The sequence below is a fragment of the Chrysochloris asiatica genome, unplaced genomic scaffold (genome assembly GCF_000296735.1).
Source record: "Chrysochloris asiatica unplaced genomic scaffold, ChrAsi1.0 scaffold00064, whole genome shotgun sequence".
Taxonomy (NCBI): Eukaryota; Metazoa; Chordata; class Mammalia; order Afrosoricida; family Chrysochloridae; genus Chrysochloris; species Chrysochloris asiatica.
The window spans coordinates 16,357,079-16,377,177 of NW_006408582.1; the positions used below are offsets into that span (position 1 = coordinate 16,357,079).

The 20,099-nt window shown below is 45.0% G+C and overlaps 1 protein-coding gene across 3 annotated transcripts in view; it reads left to right on the forward strand.

The window, feature by feature from the left end:
* GFRA2 (GDNF family receptor alpha 2) overlaps nt 1-20,099 on the forward strand; it is a 139,350-nt gene that overhangs the window by 12,824 nt on the left and 106,427 nt on the right. For 2 of the 3 annotated variants that reach the window (XM_006864415.1, XM_006864416.1), the window contains one exon: nt 1,155-1,238. The exons of the other annotated variant lie outside the window; for it this stretch is intronic. In XM_006864415.1, coding sequence (XP_006864477.1) covers nt 1,155-1,238 — 84 coding nt within the window. The remainder of the gene's footprint in view (nt 1-1,154; nt 1,239-20,099) is intronic. 3 annotated transcript variants of the gene reach the window in all.

Here is a 20,099-nt window from a genome sequence, read left to right on the forward strand (position 1 = left end):
AGGAATTGTAAATTAATTGTAAATTTGAAAAGAACTTAACACTGTCTGAGTGATTGTCCATTGATTTTTTTTTTTTTTTTTTTCTCATGATATTGTCTCAAGAGGACATTTCCTTTTCTGTCGAGGTCTTGGAAAAGGAGGGCAGGATTCCCCATGAAGTGGTGGTGGTGGTGGTGGGGTCTCCAGGGCAGCCAGTGTGCTATTTATCTCCTGTCATTTGCTTGCTTTTCCATTTCCCGAGCCTCTGATACACCCCCAAGCCTTGAAAGAAAGTCTGATAAGCTGTGTTGGGAGGAGGGATCAGGCAGGCAGGAGCTGGGGAGCAGGTCTCCTAGTCAGCAAGTGTTTAGCCATTCTGTCCAGATTCTTCTGGTATCCTGACTGGAAGTGAAGAGAAAATACAACATCCCTTAAATAGCCTGGGCAGAGAAAGTATGGTATGGTATATGGTAGGAAAGAATATCTTTGTAAGGGTCAGGGTACTGGGAATCTGGCTGGAACAATTTCACCTTTCTGTACTACCTCAGAGCCCTGTCCTGTAAAATGAGAAATTTGTCCTGAATAACCTCGGGGGGCTCATCCAGCTTCAAATCCTATGATTTGTACCTGGCCTTTCACAGGGTATCAGTGTTCTACCTTGGCTCTCGAGTATCAAATCCTTAGACGAGGACTGGTCTTTCAGGGAGTATCAAGAGAGAGAGTATTAGTTGTGATTTGCTCAGGGGGAACATCTACCTTGAAGGAGAAACAAAACAAAACCTCATATGAAATGTTAGTCATTTCATTCATAATTTGCCCGTGTATAGTACTTTTCAGGAGTCCTGGTGTGGCACTGTGGGTTAATGTTCTGGACAGCAAGGTTGGTTTGAATCGCAAGGTCAGTGATTCAAACTCACCAGCCGCTCCTCAGGAACCCTATACAGGGTTGCTATGGGTCGGAATCGACTCGATGGCAGTTAACAACAACAACAATAGCACTTTTCACTTTGGGATGGACACCCCCATCTACAATCTCCTTTCACAATGTAAGCCCCAGTAGTGGACCTTTCCTTGGGCACTTGTGCTATATACCCCAGGAAGTGCTGTGGAGAGGAGGAAGTGTTGCCTGTCTGGTCAGATTCTGGCCTGTGTCTAATACCAGTTCTCTCTTACAGGTGAGGAGTTTTATGAAGCCTCACCCTATGAGCCGGTCACCTCCCGCCTCTCAGACATCTTCAGGCTTGCTTCAATCTTCTCAGGTAAGTGGGCTGTACTGTGACTCTGCCTGTCAGCACTGAGCACCTAAGCTCTCCTCTCATCCCTGTGGCAGATAGAGCTCTGGGCTTGGACTTGGGTGTCTAGACTTCATTTGGCTCTGCTCTTACCACAATGGAACCATGACACCTACCTACCTTGATTGTTGTGTGGATTAAAACATGTATAGAAATTGCTTACCATGATGCCTTTATGTAGGAAGTTCTTGAATCTGAAACCTGACGTCACTCTCCTGCTTTGTCACCATTCTTGCCCTGCTGTTTCCTTCACTCCAGTTCCCAGACTCTTTTGCTTTGGAACTCTTCTACTTTGGTTCGGTTCTTAATCTCTCTGTACCTCAGTTTCCCAAGTTTTGAAATGGGAGAGAATAATAGTACCTATCTTGTTGGATTGTTGCCAGGGCAAAATAAGTTGATGTATTCTACAGGGGCTCAACTTGCTGCTGGACACATGTAGGTATTCAGTAATTATTGGCTGTGGTGGTTGGCATTAGTGTGGCCACTGTTCATCCTACTCTGGGTTTTCCTTCACCATGTCCCCTCACAGTCCTCTGCCTTTCCTGAGAGTTATGCTTTTTGAACCATCATGAGGGAGATCTTTGAGGGATAGTGTTTGATTCCCAGGCTGCTCTCCACTCCTGGTCTGCTCTGGGAAGTGAAAAGGAGTGATGGTGAGCTCTAGTTTCACCTGTGCAGTCCATGTGTAGGAATAAATGGATGTTTTGACTCATCTTTCTTGAGTTTGTTCCTTTTGGCTGTTGGTAGACCAGTGGGCTAAAGGCATCCTGCTTCTACTCGGGTACTGGGGAAGTGCTTTGTCAGGGGTGTGTTATCCAATGAGCAAGGTAAGTGAAAAACATGCAAAACTGTTCACTACAGATTAGTAAGTAAGTACAAGTAAGCCTGTGTTTACCTTGCTTACTGGGTATTCTGTCCCTGTCAGGAATTGTAAATTAATTGTAAATTTGAAAAGAACCTTTGATTCTGTAGGAAGTTGCTGTGGGGTTGGAAGAAAGACAGATACCAGCCATACTTAAAAGCAGAAGCTGATATGGTGAAAAAATGTGAAATTATTCACTGTAGATTAGTTATTGTAGTTGTTGCTAAGTGCCATAGAGTCAGTTCCGACCCATAACGACCCTGTATAGGGTTTCCAAGGAGCAGCTGGTGAGCTTGAACCACCGACCTTGCAGTTCAAATGGCTTTGTGATACAAATAAGCCCATACATACCTTGTTTGTTGGGTAATCCAACCTCGGGTTTCACAGAGTCCTTGGAAGTGGGGGTGAGCTCTTCTTGGAGTCACCTTTGATGCTCCAGGGTGGACAAAGTGCTGCTGGCTCTCCAGGATTTGTGAGTAGAGGCCCTCAGCCCTAGGTTTATAAGGAGTTTGATGGTAGTCTTCAAGCCTCTGAAGTGTCTGTTATTCTAACTAGTGTTTCTCAACAGCAGCACTATTAAGATTTTGTTGTTGCTAAGTGCCATTGAAGGAGCTCTGGTAGTGTAGTGGTTATGAATTGGGCTGTGAACCGCAAGGTCAGCAGTTCGAAACTACCAGCTGTTCCACGGGAGTAAGATGAGGCTTTCTGCTCCCGTAAAGATTTACAGCCTCGGAAACCCTGTTCAGGGTCGCTGTGGGTCAGAACTGACTCGACAGTACTAAACAACAACAACAACAAGTGCCATTGAGTTGGTTCCAACTCATAACAATGCATATAGGGCTTCTGAGGCTGTAAATCTTTTCAGGAGCAGAGAACCTCATCTTTTTCCTGTGGAGCAACTGGTGGGATTGAGCTGCCGACTTTGTGATTAGCAATCCAGTACTCACCCTACAGCTCCACCAACACTCCATTGAGATAGTGGGCTGAGTAATTCTCTGTCATGTGAGGCTTTCCTAAGCCTGTACCCACTAGATACTAGCAGCATCTCCCACCCATTTCACAACCCAAATATCTTCAGACGTTGTCAAATGCCTCCTCGAAACCCAAATCATTCCTGGTTGAGAACCACTGCTCTAAACTGTAAAATCAAAGACCTTTCAGTGAGATCCTTACTCTTACAAATGAAGAATTCTCTTGGGCAATATTTCTTAGCTTTTTATTTTTTTTATTTTCGCACAATGCTAAGGAGAAAAACTAATTCTTCTTAATGAAAAAAATGAAATACCATGGAATAAAAATGTTCAGGTAGGGTTGAGTTTTAGAGGGCCACAAACCATTGTAATGTCCCAATTTCTTCTGGTTTTTTTTTGGTCTACCCAAGAACTAATTTCTGCCTCCTTGTGGGGTGACACTTCCAACTGTAAAGGGTGTATAAGCTAAAGGATTGAGATGGGGATGATATTTGTTTCCCTGGTAGGAGAAATCTTGGACCCATTGGCAGACGGTGGCCATCTGGACATGCCTTCGGGTCCTGGTCATAGTTAGGGAATCATGGAGATGAATAGAGTGTTGAACAGCCTGTCCTGGGCTCTTACCATCAACCTCTCCCCCCCGGGGGAGTCGGGTAATAGAGGCACTGGGCTCAGACCAGACTCCCATTATGATTCTGCCTTATGGCACCTCAGGTATATCTTGACTATCTGACAGGGCCTGGACAAGAGGAAGGTCCCATCTAATGCAGATATTCCAACTCTTAGATATCGTGTTTAGTTTAAAATAGAAATCCACCATGTTTCTGATGCAGTGTTGTGGGGCTGAGATGTAGGTTAAGAACATCTTTAACATGTGGATGCTTGCCCTGGTGGCCGTAAATGTACCCACTTCCTACCCTACTGTAGCATAGGTATCTGCGGGGTACTAATGCACAGCCAGGCACCCTTGGAGTTACCTCTAACAAATAAATAACTTTGACTTGCCCTTTAACTCTTGTAGATCAGGGACCCTCACCTTAGCCGAGGTCCCTGTTGCTTCCTGGAGTCACATTTAAGTATCTTGCTAACAGAAAATCTTTACTTAATGGACTTGACATTCTATGGGACAAGGATGTTGACAAGACAAATGAGGAAATTACTAGGTCTGTAGCTCAGTGAACAGCTCTGTTATCCACTGCCAAGAGATAACTGGGCCCCACACAGCCTTTAATCCCTGTGCTCAAGGGACAACTCCCCACTGTGAAAGTAAGGCTTTGGGATCTATGCCACTTCCTTTTTTGTAGCCCCTAATGACTCTGCCATAGTCCTGGTGTGGCACTGTGGGTTAATGTGTCAGACTGCAAAGCCGTTTGAACTGCAAGGTCGGTGGTTCAAGCTCACCAGCTGCTTCTTGGAAACCCTATATAGGGTTGCTGTGGGGTAGAATAGACACTACGACATTTAACAATGACAATGACTCTGCTCTATCCTGATTGGCCCTCAAGTTGGATGAGTGGATTATTATGTATGGGGAAACTGGGGTACGTAGCTGAGTGGGGCAAGGACTTGGCTTGGCCACCAGGAAACCAAGTGGATCATGGTGGGAGATGCAACAGAAAGCGTGCTGAAACCAAAGAGACCAGGGTTCCAGTGCAGACTCTGCCACAAATCAGCTGTGGGCCTTTGGGCAGGTTACTTCCCTGCTCCAACAAATGCCTCCCAACCTTTTTCTCATCAGAAAATGATAATATTGTATAGCCAATTATGGTGGACAGAAGAAACTAGCTTAACCAGTTTGGAGCTCAGGCAATAGCAGACCCTTTGCCTGGCTGGCCTGTGAGCTAAGAGATCAACATAGAACTCATCTATGGCATGCTGGTTAGAAAGTCTTGGCTTCAGTGATCTAATATCTTACTCCTGTGGTATAGGATTACAAGGCTGATAAGGTTGCAATCCTGTAGGATTGTATGGAGTCAGGTGGGAAACTCCTTTCCATTCCCACACACCTTATTTGGCTATATGCTCGCTACTTCACTGTGTCTTGGTGGCAAGGCTATGGATGTAGGGCAAGGACTCTTGGTGTCCCTACTCTTTCCCTACACTACACCAGAAAATTGAAGGAGGAGGATGCTGTTGTATTTTGGGAGCTCAGTTACTACTATCTCTTTTCCACATAATATCTGAAAATTTGGGACCCTGTTGTAGGAGCCTACTAGAATGTGCATTCTCTATCTCTTAACTTTTCTTTTTGTTGGGGTTCTTGGGATGTCCCACTGGGATAATGTTGGTAGAGAAAGCTGCCAGGATTCCTCGAAAATTCTCTTCTGGAAGGGTAGATCCTCCCCTCTTCTCTGTCCAGTCCCACTTCACAGGCCCTGACTTCAGTAACTGGGTCTGGAACTCCTGTGTCCAGTTAGTCCTGAGTCCAAGTCCAGGAGGAGAGCAAACTGATTCCATCCTCAACCCTGGGGACAGTGATGCTGGAGGTATCCAGATGTCCTGTCCCAGCCCTACAGGTGAGGCAAGCTGTTTCATGGAGAAGAGCTGAAGTTTATCTTGTTTCTAGCATGGAGGCAGCCTTGTGCTCTGGAAGGCCTTAAGCCAAATAGCCCTGCATTTGAATCCAGCTCAGTCACTTAGAGGTGTGTGTGTGTGAGGATCTTGGGCCTTACTGGGGCATTTTAGAGCTGTAGTGACTGTATTTGTAGAATGTGGATGTGATACCTCCAAATAGGATTGATAAAGAGGATTCAATGACATGGCAGGGTCTGTACTAGGCATGGCAGTCAGTCATTGTCTCGCCCGGAGTTGTTCAGTAGAAGTGGGGTGTGTTCTCCAGGGGATGCAGCAGGTGGAGGAACTGAAGCAATCCATCCCCAGACTTCCATGAGTCTGTGAATATTGAGTCCCAGCTGGTCACTTCTGAGAAGGCAGGCAGGAGAGGATGGAACAAGGTAGAGAAAAGAGAGAACTGATTCTCAGGGCAAGAAGGAGAGCTTTGAGACAGTGGTTTTGAGACAGAGGGAAGATTGATGTGGAGAGCAGAATTGCACCTGAGTGGAAAGCAGGGAAGAGGAGGTGCTACTGCACACCATGGAGAGTGGGGAAGTTCTGGGGAGATCAAAGCAAGGATGAAAGGGACTGGGCGGGCCAGGTAGTGCTTTCTCCCATGGCAACAGGTAGATGTCACAGGCAGATGGCCCTTTTTTGTCAGCAGGTACTACCTCTGCGTGCTTGGTGTTGATAGGATAGTCTCCAGGATTTCTGGCATCCCATACAGGCCTTGCCAGAGGCATCAGCACAGGGAATATTTATACAAACACATTTTTTCTCTTCTGTAGCCGGAGTGGAACTTTAAAATCATGTAGTTTCATTCCCTTCGCTTGGCAGGAAAGGAAACCAAAGCCTCCTGAGGCAGATGAGATTCACACCCTAGTGTACAGTGTCTGACCATAAGCAAGTAGCTTACCTCTAGGTTCCAGTTCCTCTTGCACAATATGGAGTATATGGAAATACCTATCTTCTAGGGGTTTTTTTTTGGCAAGGACTGAATGAGGTAATGTGAGTAAGTGCTTAGCCTGGTGACTGGCATATTGCACTAAAATATGTTAGCAATTTAAAAATTATTAAGTGATGTCTCCAAGATCAAATGGACCAGCTGTGGCAGAGCCAGCCTAGAATCTGGCATTCAGGAAATGGCTGGATGCCCTCTCGGTGGTGTGAATCTGCTTGGTGGCAGCTGGAATGTGAGGTGACTATGATTTTCAGATGGCACTGGGAGCCTGGGGCTTAGCAGGAGGACTGGGTAGAGGTAGGCTATCCTATGACTGGGTGGGAATGCATGGAGGCTAGTGAGGAGGGCTGGGTTTGCTGACTTTTCATGGATGTGGGAAGTGCTTGTAGGTCAAAGTGATGGACAAGCAAACCTCTGGGGTGGGTCATCTACCTGGATGGAACTAGGAGAGGGCCAGGGATATTCTTGTTAGAGACTCTTGTCATAGCTTTTTTTGAGGGTTGCTCTGGTAGCGTACTGGTTATGAGTTGGGCTGCTAACCTCAAGGTCAGCAGTTCAAAACTACCAGCTGTACCAGAAGAAAGATGAGACTTTCTGCTCCTGTAAAGATTTACAGCCTCAGAAACCCTATACAGGGTCATGACTATGAGTCAGAACTGACTCCACGGCATATAGCCACAGAGTAGAGGACCAGTGCTCAGAACTATCCCTGCCAAGAAGCCTTCTGAACAGCCCCTGTGAGATGAGTCCCACTCTTTCCCCTGGTGCCAGGGTCCTCACTCTCACGTCTTGGCTGTGTGCATGATTGTGGGCCTTGCTTTCTCATTGTATGATACATCTATTCTTCACTATAGTCTCCCTGGGTGCCTGATACATATTCATAAGATATCTTGGAATCATGGATGGAACATGGACTTTGTGGCCTGCAAGACCTAATTTTGAATCCTAGCATTGTCATGACAAGCTATACAACCTCAGGTTGGGTCCGTTGGCTCCTCTGAACCTCATTTTCCTCAACTGTATAATGGACCTGCTCAGCCTGCCCAATTGCAAGATTGCCAGTGATACATACACAGTTGTACTACCCTTGGCCTGGTGTGCAGGGGCACACTAAGTGGTGGTGATTGGTAATGTCTGTGGACAGGAAGGAGCCAGTGGTTCAGTGTAGAGACATTAGACATTTGCACAAGGAAAGGTAGCTAAGAGTTCCAAATAATTGTGAGGTGCCATGTGTGCTATATTTTAAGAACATCTGAGGTTCAGAGAAGGGGTAGCTCCTGGGTTGGGGTTTTCAGTAAGAGTTTAATGGAAGAGGTAGAGTTGGAGTTGGACCTTAGAGGAGCATTGTTCTAGTCAATTAAACACTGAACGTTTAATGTGTTCCAGGTACAGTGTAAGACGCTGTTGGATTCCAATGAAGGAGGCCCTGTCCTCTCTGTCTTGTCAGGGAGACAGAACCCCACTAGTGGTGTATTGTTAGTGGAGGTTTATACCAAGTGCTGCTGCATGGCTACAGGGGAGACAGCAGCTAGTGGTGCCCAGGGAAATCAGGGAAGAGGAGAAAATGAGATCTGGGATGACATTCCTGGCAGGGTCTTGGATCAGCAGCCTGGCTGACCTTGGAGTAATGAAGGAACCCCAGGAAGCTCTGTGGCAGGCCAGTGAATGGAGACCCTTGTTGCAGATGGGAGAGTGGCCTCTGGACTTCATGTAATGGATCCCAGGCCACTGCCTGGTTAGGAGGGTGTGGGTCCCTAAGGAAGGGCTGTAGCAGCATGGGAGGGAGAGAGGCTTAACCCTGGGCTCCAGAGCCAGGCAGTACCCCTGTGAAAATCACCTCAGTGACTCTTCTAGAGGTTAGGAGTTGGGGGTTGGACCTGGGTTAGCTGTGGCCCCATCCTCTGGCTTGTGTTGGATGCCCAGGGGAGGCCCTTTCCTTTCCTGGACTTGCTCCCTGCTGCATCCTTTACCTCATCAAGAAGCCTCCCCCCTGTGGCCATGCCTGGGCTGTTATGGAGAGGAATGGAGGGTGACGGCTTTACTGTTTCAGGGGTTCAGGCTGGTGCCTCTGAGAGACTTCTTTCTGAGGCAGCCTCTGTGATGAGGTAGATAGGGAGGGGACTGAGGGTGGAAAGCCAGGGGAGAATTGAAGGCATAGGCAGCCTCGCTCCAGGCCCCCCTTCATGGTGGCTCGGGCGATAAACTACTTATCCTCAGGTTGTCTCCCTGAGCCCAATGCAGAAGCGTGTTATTTAAATTTCAAAATCACATTCTTCTTCTAACAGCTGTCAGAGACTCTGAGTATCAATGAAAATAGTGCTTTAGCTGCAGCTCTGCCACCTCTTATACCTCCCCTTTCAGGGAGAATTAGTCTGATGGCCAAGAATGTAGATGGGGTGAAGGAGCGAAGTGGGTGATATGAAGGCACCAAGGGACTACCACATTGCTGATCAGCAGTTGGGCCCAACCGGGAGGAACCAGCTTCCACACCAAAAGTGCCAGGCATCTGCTGGGAAATTGGCATTTCTTTTCTGAGTTTATTTTTTCTCTCTTCCTATCAATGCCAGTGACTTCAGGCTCCAGTTAACGGTGGGGAAGGATTTGCTCACACTTAGATGTGAGCAGGATGTTAGTGACTTCATATTTGGTTGTCCTTGTGTCCAAGAAAGATTTGCTATGAAAAAAAAAAAAAGACTAGTGAGACAGCAAAATCTAACCTCAAGAAAGACTTTTTAATGGTGGGATCTCAGGTACCACTGTTGGGAAAGTCTTTTGTGTGTGTGTGTCAGGGTTACTGGTGTGGTGCTGTGGGTTAATGCGCTGGACTGCAAAACCTTTTGAACTGCAAGGTCGGTGGTTCAAGCACACCAGCTGCTCCTTGGAAATCCTATACAGGGTTGCTATGGGTCGGAACCGACTTGATGGCACTTAACAACAATACTTTTCTGGTATCCTACACATAACATCTTTTAGGGAGTCACCTATATAAGTATATAAGTGATTTTGCCAGCAGCTGGGATGTAGTGTTCTTGGCTAAATTCTTCCTGCTCTTCATTAGCTCCTGTGATGCTCTTTCAGGGTTCATATTACCCTTAGCATGTTCCAGGTTTAACCAGGAGCCATGCTCCTTGTTGTAAAATTGGACTTTATAACTGGACTGCAAAGTTTCCTTCAAACATATCTCTCAATGCATCCAGCCCCAAGGAGATGTACAGAAAGGGAAATGTCTATGAGCAGGGTTAGTATGTATGAAGATGAGTGTGTGTAAGTATGTGTATATATGTAGGTGGAGAGTGTAAGTGTGCATGATACATATGTTATGTGTGTGTGTGGTGTGGGGGAGTGGTGGCTATGTGTGTGGATGGAGTTATGGGTTATGAGTTATGAGTCTATAAGAGGACAGGGAAGGAGGAACGGGAGACAGAAATTCTGAGTGGGAAAGTTGAGATGGGAGATGTGACTCTTTCCTGTCTCAGAACAGAGTCTCAGCTATTACTCTCCACCCCCTTTTCTCATCTCTTGGGGAAGTTCTGGGGATGCTGGTACAGAGATGAGCATAGAGAAGCCACCAGCAGATAGGAAGTCCATCTTTGTCTGATAAATGCAAATGGTGCTGTTTCCAGTGGAGCTGACCTCTGTATGGGTGTGTTTGGAGCTTCCTACAGTCTGAAGATTATTTCCCTGAACTATAGACATTTAGGAAATCCTGGTGTGGTGCTGTGGGTTAATGTGCCAGACTACAAAGCTGTTTGAACTGCAAGGTCGGCGGTTCAAGCTCACCAGCTGCTCCTCAGAAACCCTATACAGGGTTGGTATGGGTTGGAACCGACTTGACAGCACTTAACAACAACATAGACACTTTGGGGTCCTCTCTGCAAAAGGAGTGAATGTGAATCATCCCCAGATGGCCATACATGACAGAATGCATGGGAATCACCCCCAAATACTCACTGAGCACCCTGTGGGCTTGCCTTGTTCTAGGTGCTGAGGCTACACCGGTAAATAAGACAGAGGGGTTTGCCATTATTCTGAAGGGTCTGTTTTATTAGCCAGAGACAGAATGAAAAAACAGAAACCAACAAATCAATAACATGAAAAAAAATAAGATAATGATGAGTATTAAACAGATAATTAAAATAAGATGGTAATCCAAAAGTGACAGGTGGCAACTTTCAATTGAGACTGCCTCTAGAAGAGATCATTTTTAGTCAAAATATGAATGACAAGAAGGACCCAGCCATGTGAGGATCAGGGTATGCCAGAGGGAACAGTAGAGCCAGGTTCTGGGTGAGGACACACGTCATGGAGTGAAGTGGAGGGGGTGTTATGGGAGACGGGTGCAGAGGAGACAGTAGGGACCAGATCATTAAGGAGTTGGAATTTTAAGAATGATAAGAAAACTTTGGATGACTTTACATATGATTAGTGTTGCTGTTGTTAAGTGCCATCCAGTCAGTTCTGACTCATAGTGACCCTGTATAGGGTTTCCAAGGAGCAGCTGGTGGGTTTGAACTACTGATCTTGTGGTTCACAGCCAATGCTGATCCTACAACGCCATAAGATTTATGCATTAAAAAAAGATTATTTTTGTACTGTGTTGAGGATGGATCATGTGGAGGGAAGGGGCACAGGTCAAAGTGGGAGCAAGGCGACTGTCAAGTTAGAAGGCTATTATAGTGGTCCTAGACAAGGGATGAGAGGAGGGGACATGGAGAGAATAGATGCATTTGGGATGTATTTTGGAGCTGAAGTTGAGAAGACATTGGAACGTGGAGTTGGAGACTGTAATTAAGGATACCTCTGATATTAGGGGCATGAATGACAATGATACCGTTTACTAGGATGGAGAAAATGAGGAAAGAAACAAGGGACAGAAATCCAGGGCTCTGTTTTAGCCATGTTAGGTTTGAAATTTCAATTAAACCTCAACTTGGAAATGCCAAGTAGGCAATTAGAAGTAAATATGGAGTTCTGGGGAGAGGTCAAGGATATATAGATTGAAAGTCATCAGCATATGGATGATATTTAGAGCCTTGGAACTGACCAAGTTACTTAGGAAGAATGTATAGACAGAGAAGAGAGCGATACTGACGCTCTCCAAGTAGAAAAGTAACGCTAGCAAAGGAGACTGAGATCTAGGACCAGGGAAGTAGGGGAAAACCAGGTAAGGAATGCCAGGGTATCCAAGAGTAGCACGCTGTCAGGAAAGAAGAGGTAGCCAACTGTGTCAAATGCAGCTTTGAGGTCAAGTAAGAAAAGCTTAGAGAAGTGACCATTGGACTTGGTAACATGTAGGTTATTAACAATCTCCAGTGGAATATCTTTAGTGGAGTATCTTTGGCGGAGTGATGCGGTTGGAAGCTTAATTAGGGGAGGATCAGAGAGAGAATGTGAGGTTGGGGTGGGGGTGGGGAAACAGCAACAGTAGAAACTTTTTTTCTAGTTTTTCTATGACGGGAACTGTGAAATAGGATGGCAGCTGGAGGGGGATGTGGAGCCAAAGGGAAGTTTTTTTCTGTTTTGAGGGGTGATGTGGTTGTCACTTGTATGATGTTGGGAATAATTCATTAGAGGAGAAATGGAAGATTTGGAAGATGAAAGGGGTAATTACAGGAGAGATGTCCTTGAACAGAGTAAAAGGAATGAGTTCAGGGCACCAGTGGCCTTTGAGAATGTCAGAGATCTTTTCTATCTATTAACAGAGAGAAGTCAGAACTGGCTGTATGGATGAAGTTGGTTGTTCACTGCTTTGGTGGAAAGATGAGTGTCTGCCCAAATTTTCTAGTTTTTCCTTAAGTATGAGGCAAACTAATCAACTTAGAACAAGAAGGGAGAACATAGAGGCAGAAGAAGGTATGTTGTTGTTGTGAAGTGCCGTTAAGTCGATTCTGACCCATGATGACCCTGTATAGGGTTTCCGAGGAGCAGCTGGTGAATTTGAACCGCTGACTTTGCAGTTCAAACGGCTTTGCAGTCTGGTGCATTAACCCACAGCGCCACACCAGGGCTCCGAAGAAGGTATAGAATAGCCATTTAAAATGGCATTAGAGACTTGAGGTCAGGATTTTAAAGTGAGGAGTCCTGGCATGGCACTGTGGGTTAATGTGCTGGACTGCAAAGTCATTTTGAACCACAGGGTCAGTGGTTAAAGCTCACCAGCTGCTCCTTAGAAACCAGGGTCGCTATGGGTTGGAATTGACTCGACAGCACTTAACAACAACATCAAGCAAGTCAGCCCGGTTGTATTTTTTTCTAGTGATATTTAGCTGCTCAGGTGCAGGCCCAGAATGGAAGGTAGTTTGATTCAACTAGGGTTGTTGGTTAGTGCGTATGGTTATTGTTAAGTGCCGTCGAGTTGGTGCTGACTTATAGTGACCCTGTATAGGATTTCCAAGGAGTGATTGGTGAGTTTGAACCCGCCAACCTTGCAGTTCAAACTGACCTTGTGGTTGAGTGCATAAAATTATGGGAATTAGCATGAGAGGAATGGTAATGGGGCCAGGAAGTCTAAGGTAGGTAAGGAGGGACTGAAGACATGGGAGTGGGGAAGCTGATTGAGAGGGAGCAAGTGGTTGGATCCACGGGAGAAAGATGAGGCTTTCTACTCCCGTAAAGATTTACACCCTCGGAAACCCCGTACAGGGTCGCTATGGGTCGGAACCGACTCGATGGCACTTAACAACAACAACAACAAGTGGTTGGATCAGTGGTCTGGCTGAGGTTGGGGGATTGCTGGAGTGGGCACATCAGAGAGGGAGCTGGAAAGTGAGGTAATGATGGTCAGAGCTTGGGAGGTTTGATATTAGTATTTGGGGGGTGATGTAGTTGTAACTGAAGGCCAGGGCAGTAGGGAACTGTTGTTGGCATGGAAATCACTAGGAGTGATGCCAAGGCAGGGATGGAAAGGAGGATAGCTATGTAATTACAGAGAGAAGAGAATCACTAGGACAGCAGGAGACAGGTCCAAGGAGGAAGAAGGGGTGGCAATCTGGTGGCAGAAACTACATAGGAGTCAGGTTGTTTGAGGGAGGATTGGGGCAGAAATGACAATGAGGAGAAAGAATGACATGCCACCACCTCTGGGCCTTAAGATCAGCCATCCATTGGAAGAGAAAACAAAACAACAATGGTCATTTTATCAAATATCTACTTCGTTCAAAGTCTGCCGATTAGTGAAATCATTGCTTTTTTGACTAAATTTATTGATTCACTCAAACTTATTTCTTTTAACTATTAGTAAAGCTTTTAGAACTGCACAGTGGATGTTTTTCATAATTCACGATGGATAGTTTCCATGAGTTTTGAAGATTTTGAGGAATAGTCCTCTTTATTGGAAGAAATGTTCAATTGTTTGGAGACTATGAGGAGTCCTGGTGTGGCGCTTCAGGATAATGCACTGGACTGAAAGGTCAGTTTGGACCTCAAGGTTGGCGGTTCAAACTAACCAGCTGCTACTTAGAAACCTTATACAGGGTTGTTATGAGTTGGAACCAACTTGATGACATTTAACAATAACAACATGAGTTGATCTAGACTTCTTATGGTGATAAAAATATATTTTATAATTAGTAAATAAATTTTAGTTTATGATGATACCTCAAATCCTATATCCATTCCCATAAATAAAAAGTGCTGGAGAAGGATTTAGGTGAATGATATCAATATTAAATGCCTCAAATTTAGTTATTAATTGTAAATACAAAATTAAAGCTAATGTGTCATTGTGGGAGTTGGTAAAAATCATCCTCACATTAAGAGGATGTGAACTCACTCAATGTAGCTGAAAATCACCCTTTCAAATGTAAAATAATTAACCTTAAAATTTAATTGCTAGAACCACAACTTTGAAACTAATATGCCCATTCAGGAACTGGAGAAAGAATTCTAAAAGTGGTTAAAATTTGACAAAATAGAAAATGATCTTCAGAAGTACCTATATTGATTTTTTTTTCTTTCCCCGAATTGGTTTTCAGTGAATTTACTATTCATCAAATAGATTTTTGGATGTTGGCCTGCTTCCAAAATATAGCTTTCTCTGGAGAGTGTTGTGATGACCACAGTGTCATGTTAAGGTTGACTAGATTCTGATTAAGGCTGGAAGGTGAGGATAGAGTTCAGAGGGAAAACTGAGGATGGAAGGGAGCTTGTTGATAACGGTCTAAGACTGCAAAGGAAAGACTTGAGGAAGGCAGCAGCTGTGATAAATGGAGTCAGTGCCCTGAGCATGCAGAGCAGTAGGGAAGAAGGGTTTGAATCTTTTTGGATCTGTAGATTTTGAGAGAACTGGTAACAACAGGGAGCCCTGGTGGAGCTATAAGATAATCACTGGGCTGCTAACAACAAAGTCGGCTCAAATCCACTGGCCCCTCTGTGGGAGAAAGGTGAGGATGTCTGCTCTGATAAAGATTTACAGCCTTGGAAACCTTATATGGAGTTGCCATGAGTTGGAATTGACTCTGGCAATGGGTGGGTGGGAGGCCAGGAATGCAGGGATTGGTGTGGTTATCTCTTTGGGAAGCTGGAGTGTGACTTCAAGTTATATGGAATGGGATTCCTAGCACCCACTCTCAGTGAGAAGGCTCCCCGAGGCCCTATCCTGAAATCTGTTCTCTTAGGCTTTACAAGTGAAGAGGGTCTTCTGGAGGGCTCCTCCTACTCAAGGAGGGAGGAACTGTGTACCCTCTTATTGGTGCCGTAGAGTAAAGCACTGGACTGCAAGGTCGGTTTTAAACACAGGGTTGGTGGTTCAAACTCACCAGCCGCACCTGGAAACCCTATATAGGATCACTATGAGTAGGAACTGACTTGACGGCACTTAACAGCAACAACAGTCCTGTAGGATTGGACCAAGGGGCACATGGGATGGTTTTTTTTCTACTAGCTGGATAGTGCTAAGGTGGGACAATGGAGAGATGGAAGTGGGGGATCTTCCTAGCCAGGTAACACGTTTTTAAAAAAGCATTGATTGAAAATGTACTCTTGGGCCAGGAGTTCTGTAAGGCATTTTTGTCTGCATTATCTGGTTTAATCTTGAGCTTAGTCTTGTATGTAGGCAGCATGAGGAACATTGTAGTCTCATTTTGCAGATAAGAAAAATGAGGCTCAAAGAGGTTATATAATGTGTGCAAGCTTGCGGTGTTAGTCAGTGACCCAGGCAGGTCCTCCAGCTTCCAGGCCACTCCTGAGCCAGAGTCCCCACTGTGAGAAAGGAGGTTTGTCAAGCCCATGAATCTCTGTGAAAGGTTTTCACCAGTTTACTTGATTTATAGTCTTTCACCTACGCTAGAATATAAGTTCCAAGAGGGCAGGGACTTGGTCAGTTTTGTTCATTTCTCCAACAGTGCTTGGTACATAGTGTATGCTTAGTAAGTATTTGTTGTAAAAATAAACGAATTCCCAGGGAAAGCTTGGGCATAAATCCATGGAAGTGAGAGTTGTAGAGGTAATATTGGGGTAAGATAAGCACTGGTCTGCTAATCACAAGGTTGGTGGTTCAAACCCACCAGCTGCTCCTGAGAAACCCTATATAGGGTGACTGTGAGTTGGAAATGACTTGAAGGCACTTAACAACAACAAACAACAACCACATAGGCAGTCTCCAGCAGTTTCTCCTCTTGATTACTCCCTTTGAGGTACCAGCCCTTCCTGTCTTCCCCAACCAGCCATTTAGAGTTTGTTTATTCTATAGCCCATTGGTAAATTGCCTCTGTGATCACTCTTGGACTTCTTTGGAATAGCTTGGACTCAGTTGACCATACTTATTTTTGAAGTTCTTCTCTCAGCTTTTATTAAGCCACTTCACTTAATTTTCCAACCACCTCGTGGTCCACTCTTCACTGTCTCCTTTTGCAGGTTTCACTAAGTCATGGAGCTCTTTCTTAGTTCCTCTTTTCTTCTTTATTTTCACCTTTGGCCTATGCACCTTCATTTAGTCATGTGACTTTCAATACCTTCTGATAATGAATTGTGCTCAGTTTTATGTCTCTAGTCCAAATCGCTCTCCTGTACTCCAGACTCATTTATCCTTCAGCCTTTCAACATTTCCACTTAGGTAGCTAATAGGCATCTCCAACTTAAATTGAAATCTAGACTATTGATAATCCTTCTCCCCTTGATGTCTTTCTTGTTTCTTGAAATGATGCCAATAGCCACCTGGTTGCTTAGGCCAAAGACCTATGAGTTTGTCTTGTTTTCTCCCTTTCCTACTGTCCCATGCCCAGCCCATCCTGTTGGCTTCACCTCTAAATGTTATGCAGAATACATTAATTTCACTCCATCTCTCGAGTCACTATCCCAGTCCAAGCCACTACCATCTTCACAGCCTGGTAACTGGTCTCCCCTGTGCTCACTGTTCTGAATTCCATTATATTATCACCTTCTAAGTAATTATCAGGCGAGTGCAGTACCATAAGGTCCATGAGGTCGGTGGTTTGAGCCCATCAGCCGCTCTGTGGGAGAAAGCTCCTGCAAAGATTGAAAACCCTTGAAAACACTATACAAGGTTGCTATGAGTCAGAACGGACTCGGCAACCCTTAACAACAACAAAGCACTTACTGATACTTAAAATTACCTTGTTTGTAATAACCTTCCTCTCACTAGAATAAAAGATTCTGGAGAGCAAGGACTCAGACTACATAGTTCAAAACTAGATTTCTAGTAGCCAGTAGGGATTTGGTCCTTGGGAATATTTGTTGACTGACAACTGATAGTTTGACCAGGACATGGATGCTAAGGGTAGATGAGACAGGTAAGGCTGAGACCACCGTGTATATGTGTCTTTTGCTGTGTACATTTCTGCCATCTGTGTATGCATAGGGACAGGATAGACTCCTTGCAGCTTGTAGTGGTTGGCCTATAGTTTAGGCTCAGGAGAGCAGGGTGGAACAAGTGTAACTTTCCCTATTCCTCTAAGTCCTTAGCCACCACCTGTCTGTTTGTTGTACTTAGGTGGCTTGTATGTTGCTATGATGCTAGATGCTATGCCACCCGTAAGTAGCTCAAATACCAGTAGAATCACCCATGGTGGTGGGCAGGTTTCAGTGGAACTTCAGACTTAGACAGATTAAGAATAAGGGCTAGAGATGTGCTTCTGAACATTAGTCAATGAAACCACTCAAAATACATTGTGATTGAAACAATGGACTTAAACATAGCAATGATTGTGAGGATGGGGCAGAACTGGTAACATTTCATTCTGTTATACATAATGAAGCTATGTGTTAGAGCCAACTCAATGTCACTTAGCAACAATGAGGCCCTCAGAGTCTGTGCGCTGGTATATATGGGTGGGTAGGTAGGAGCGCCACAAAACGTAGGAGACCAAACCCTCCATTTTTGTTTTAGTTCAAACCCTTCATTTATTTCAGGAGAGGAGATTGTTAAAATGAAATCTACAGAGGGGCATGGATTTGTCTGGGTCTCTGGTGAGAGGCAGAAATAGAATTAAGGCCCGTGATACCCAACTCACAGTTGAATGGTGAAACTAGAGTTTGCTACAGGGGCCCAGTATAGGTTCTGTAGTCAGAGATGAGATTAGTAGCTTGTGACCAGCCTAGAAACTTCTGGAAGGTAAAAAGAATGCTGAAAACATCCTGGGTCCTCATTGGCTTGGCTTGTATTTCAGAATGTTGAGCTCTTCCACTTCTGGCTGGGAAGACTACCTTGATGAGCCACTTGGACTGTCTTCTGCTGGGGGTGGATTTGGTATGGTGTTTGTTGAATGGCATGTACATATGGGGAGATTGGGCCATGGACAGCTCAGCCTCTCCTCCAAATCATTGGTTTTCAAATGTTACCCTGAGTCCCAGGGAGCTTATTAAGTCCAGATGCCTCAGCCCTAGTCACAGAGATCCCGATGTGCACCAACATTTACTACTAGAGTGGCATTCACAATGTTGGTAGAATGGGAGACTGGGCATATGGATAAATATATTTATTTTAATAGCAGTGCATTTTAATATTTGAAAATACAGACAGAGTTTTCTTATCATTTAGAATAAATAGGTAGGTATTGAAAATTTTTAAAGGGAATCAATTTAAGCATTTCACTTAAAAATTAGTGAATTTAAAAGAAAAATTAATCAAATATACTCTATTTACAGGTGGTACTTGAAATATGGCTAAAATTATATAAATGGTACTCGAGTGTCCAATGTTTGGTAAAGCCAAAACCATACAAGCCAAGTTAACTGTCATTAAGTTGTTTCTAATTCATGGTAACCTCGTGTGTTTCAAAGTAGAACTGCTTCAATGACTGTGATTTTTTGGAAGTAGATTGCCACGCCTTTCTTCCAGGGCATCTCTGGGTGGACTTAAACCTCTCTTTCAGTTACTAACTGAGCGCTTACTTAACCTTTTGTGCCACGCTCTTGGGTAAACCCAGCCCAATATAAGTGCCAAACAGATATTTAAAGAATATTAGGTTGATGAGGTGCTCACATACCCTAAAGCAGTCTTATGGTTTAGACTTACTTAGGATAGTGGCCCTGGAGTAAAGAGGTGGGGGGAGGCTAGGCTGGTGTGGGGGGTGGAAGGAATGTTTGAGGCTGAGTTGGAACTTGTGGTTGTGAAGTCCTACTTGCTCCCTTGGGCTGTGCCCCCCACCCCAGCAGTGTCAGTAGGAAGGGGAAAATGGAGAGCAGAATGAAGCCAAACTGTTCTGAGGGCTTGGGTGGATGACTTCATTAAGGCTTTGGAAAGTGCCAAGTGTTATTAAATTCCATCTTAGTTTCCCTGGGGCAGCTGTTTACCATTTATTCCTTGGCTAAGTCTGGTCCATCTCACCTCCCCACTGCAGGCCTGGGAGATTCAGGAGAGAAAGGCATGTGTCTGGAGAGAGGGTTGGGGTGAGACAAGCTCACCCTGTTCAGCCCAGGCCTGGGATCACTTTCTAGTTACTGTAGGATAAGCACTGGATGGCAAGGTCAGTTTGAGCCCCTAAGTCAGCAGTTCAAACCTACCAGCCTCTCCTCGGAAACCCTATACACCCTATACAGGGTTGCTGTGAGTCGGAATTGACTCGACGGTACTTAACAACAACGGTTCTTCTCAGGCCTTGGATGTTCTCAGATCTCTGTGCAAGGAGTGAGTCGGGGGTCCAGGATTGCTGAAGACCTTGCTCCTGCCATTTGGACGTCTTAGATCAGGGGCTGGTAGCTATGGCCAGGTGAAGGTTGTGAGGGGTCCTGACAAGTACGGAAATGTCCACTTTCTTCTCTTCAGTGGGGATTCCTGAAGATAAACACAAAAGCCTTCAGGACCTGAGGGAAAGGAGTCTGAATGGTGGACAGAGAGGCAGTGGGATGAAGTGAGAAGGGGCCACTCAGCCAGCCCTTTTCCCTCAATGCATGCATGGGCATGTTGTGGGAGGTACATTTTTATTGATTGCTTACCTGTGCCAGACTGTGTGCTGAGCCTTTATAGGACTGTCTCATTTTTCATAAAAAAACATATGCAGGAGGCCAACTTGGAGAAGGGGTCT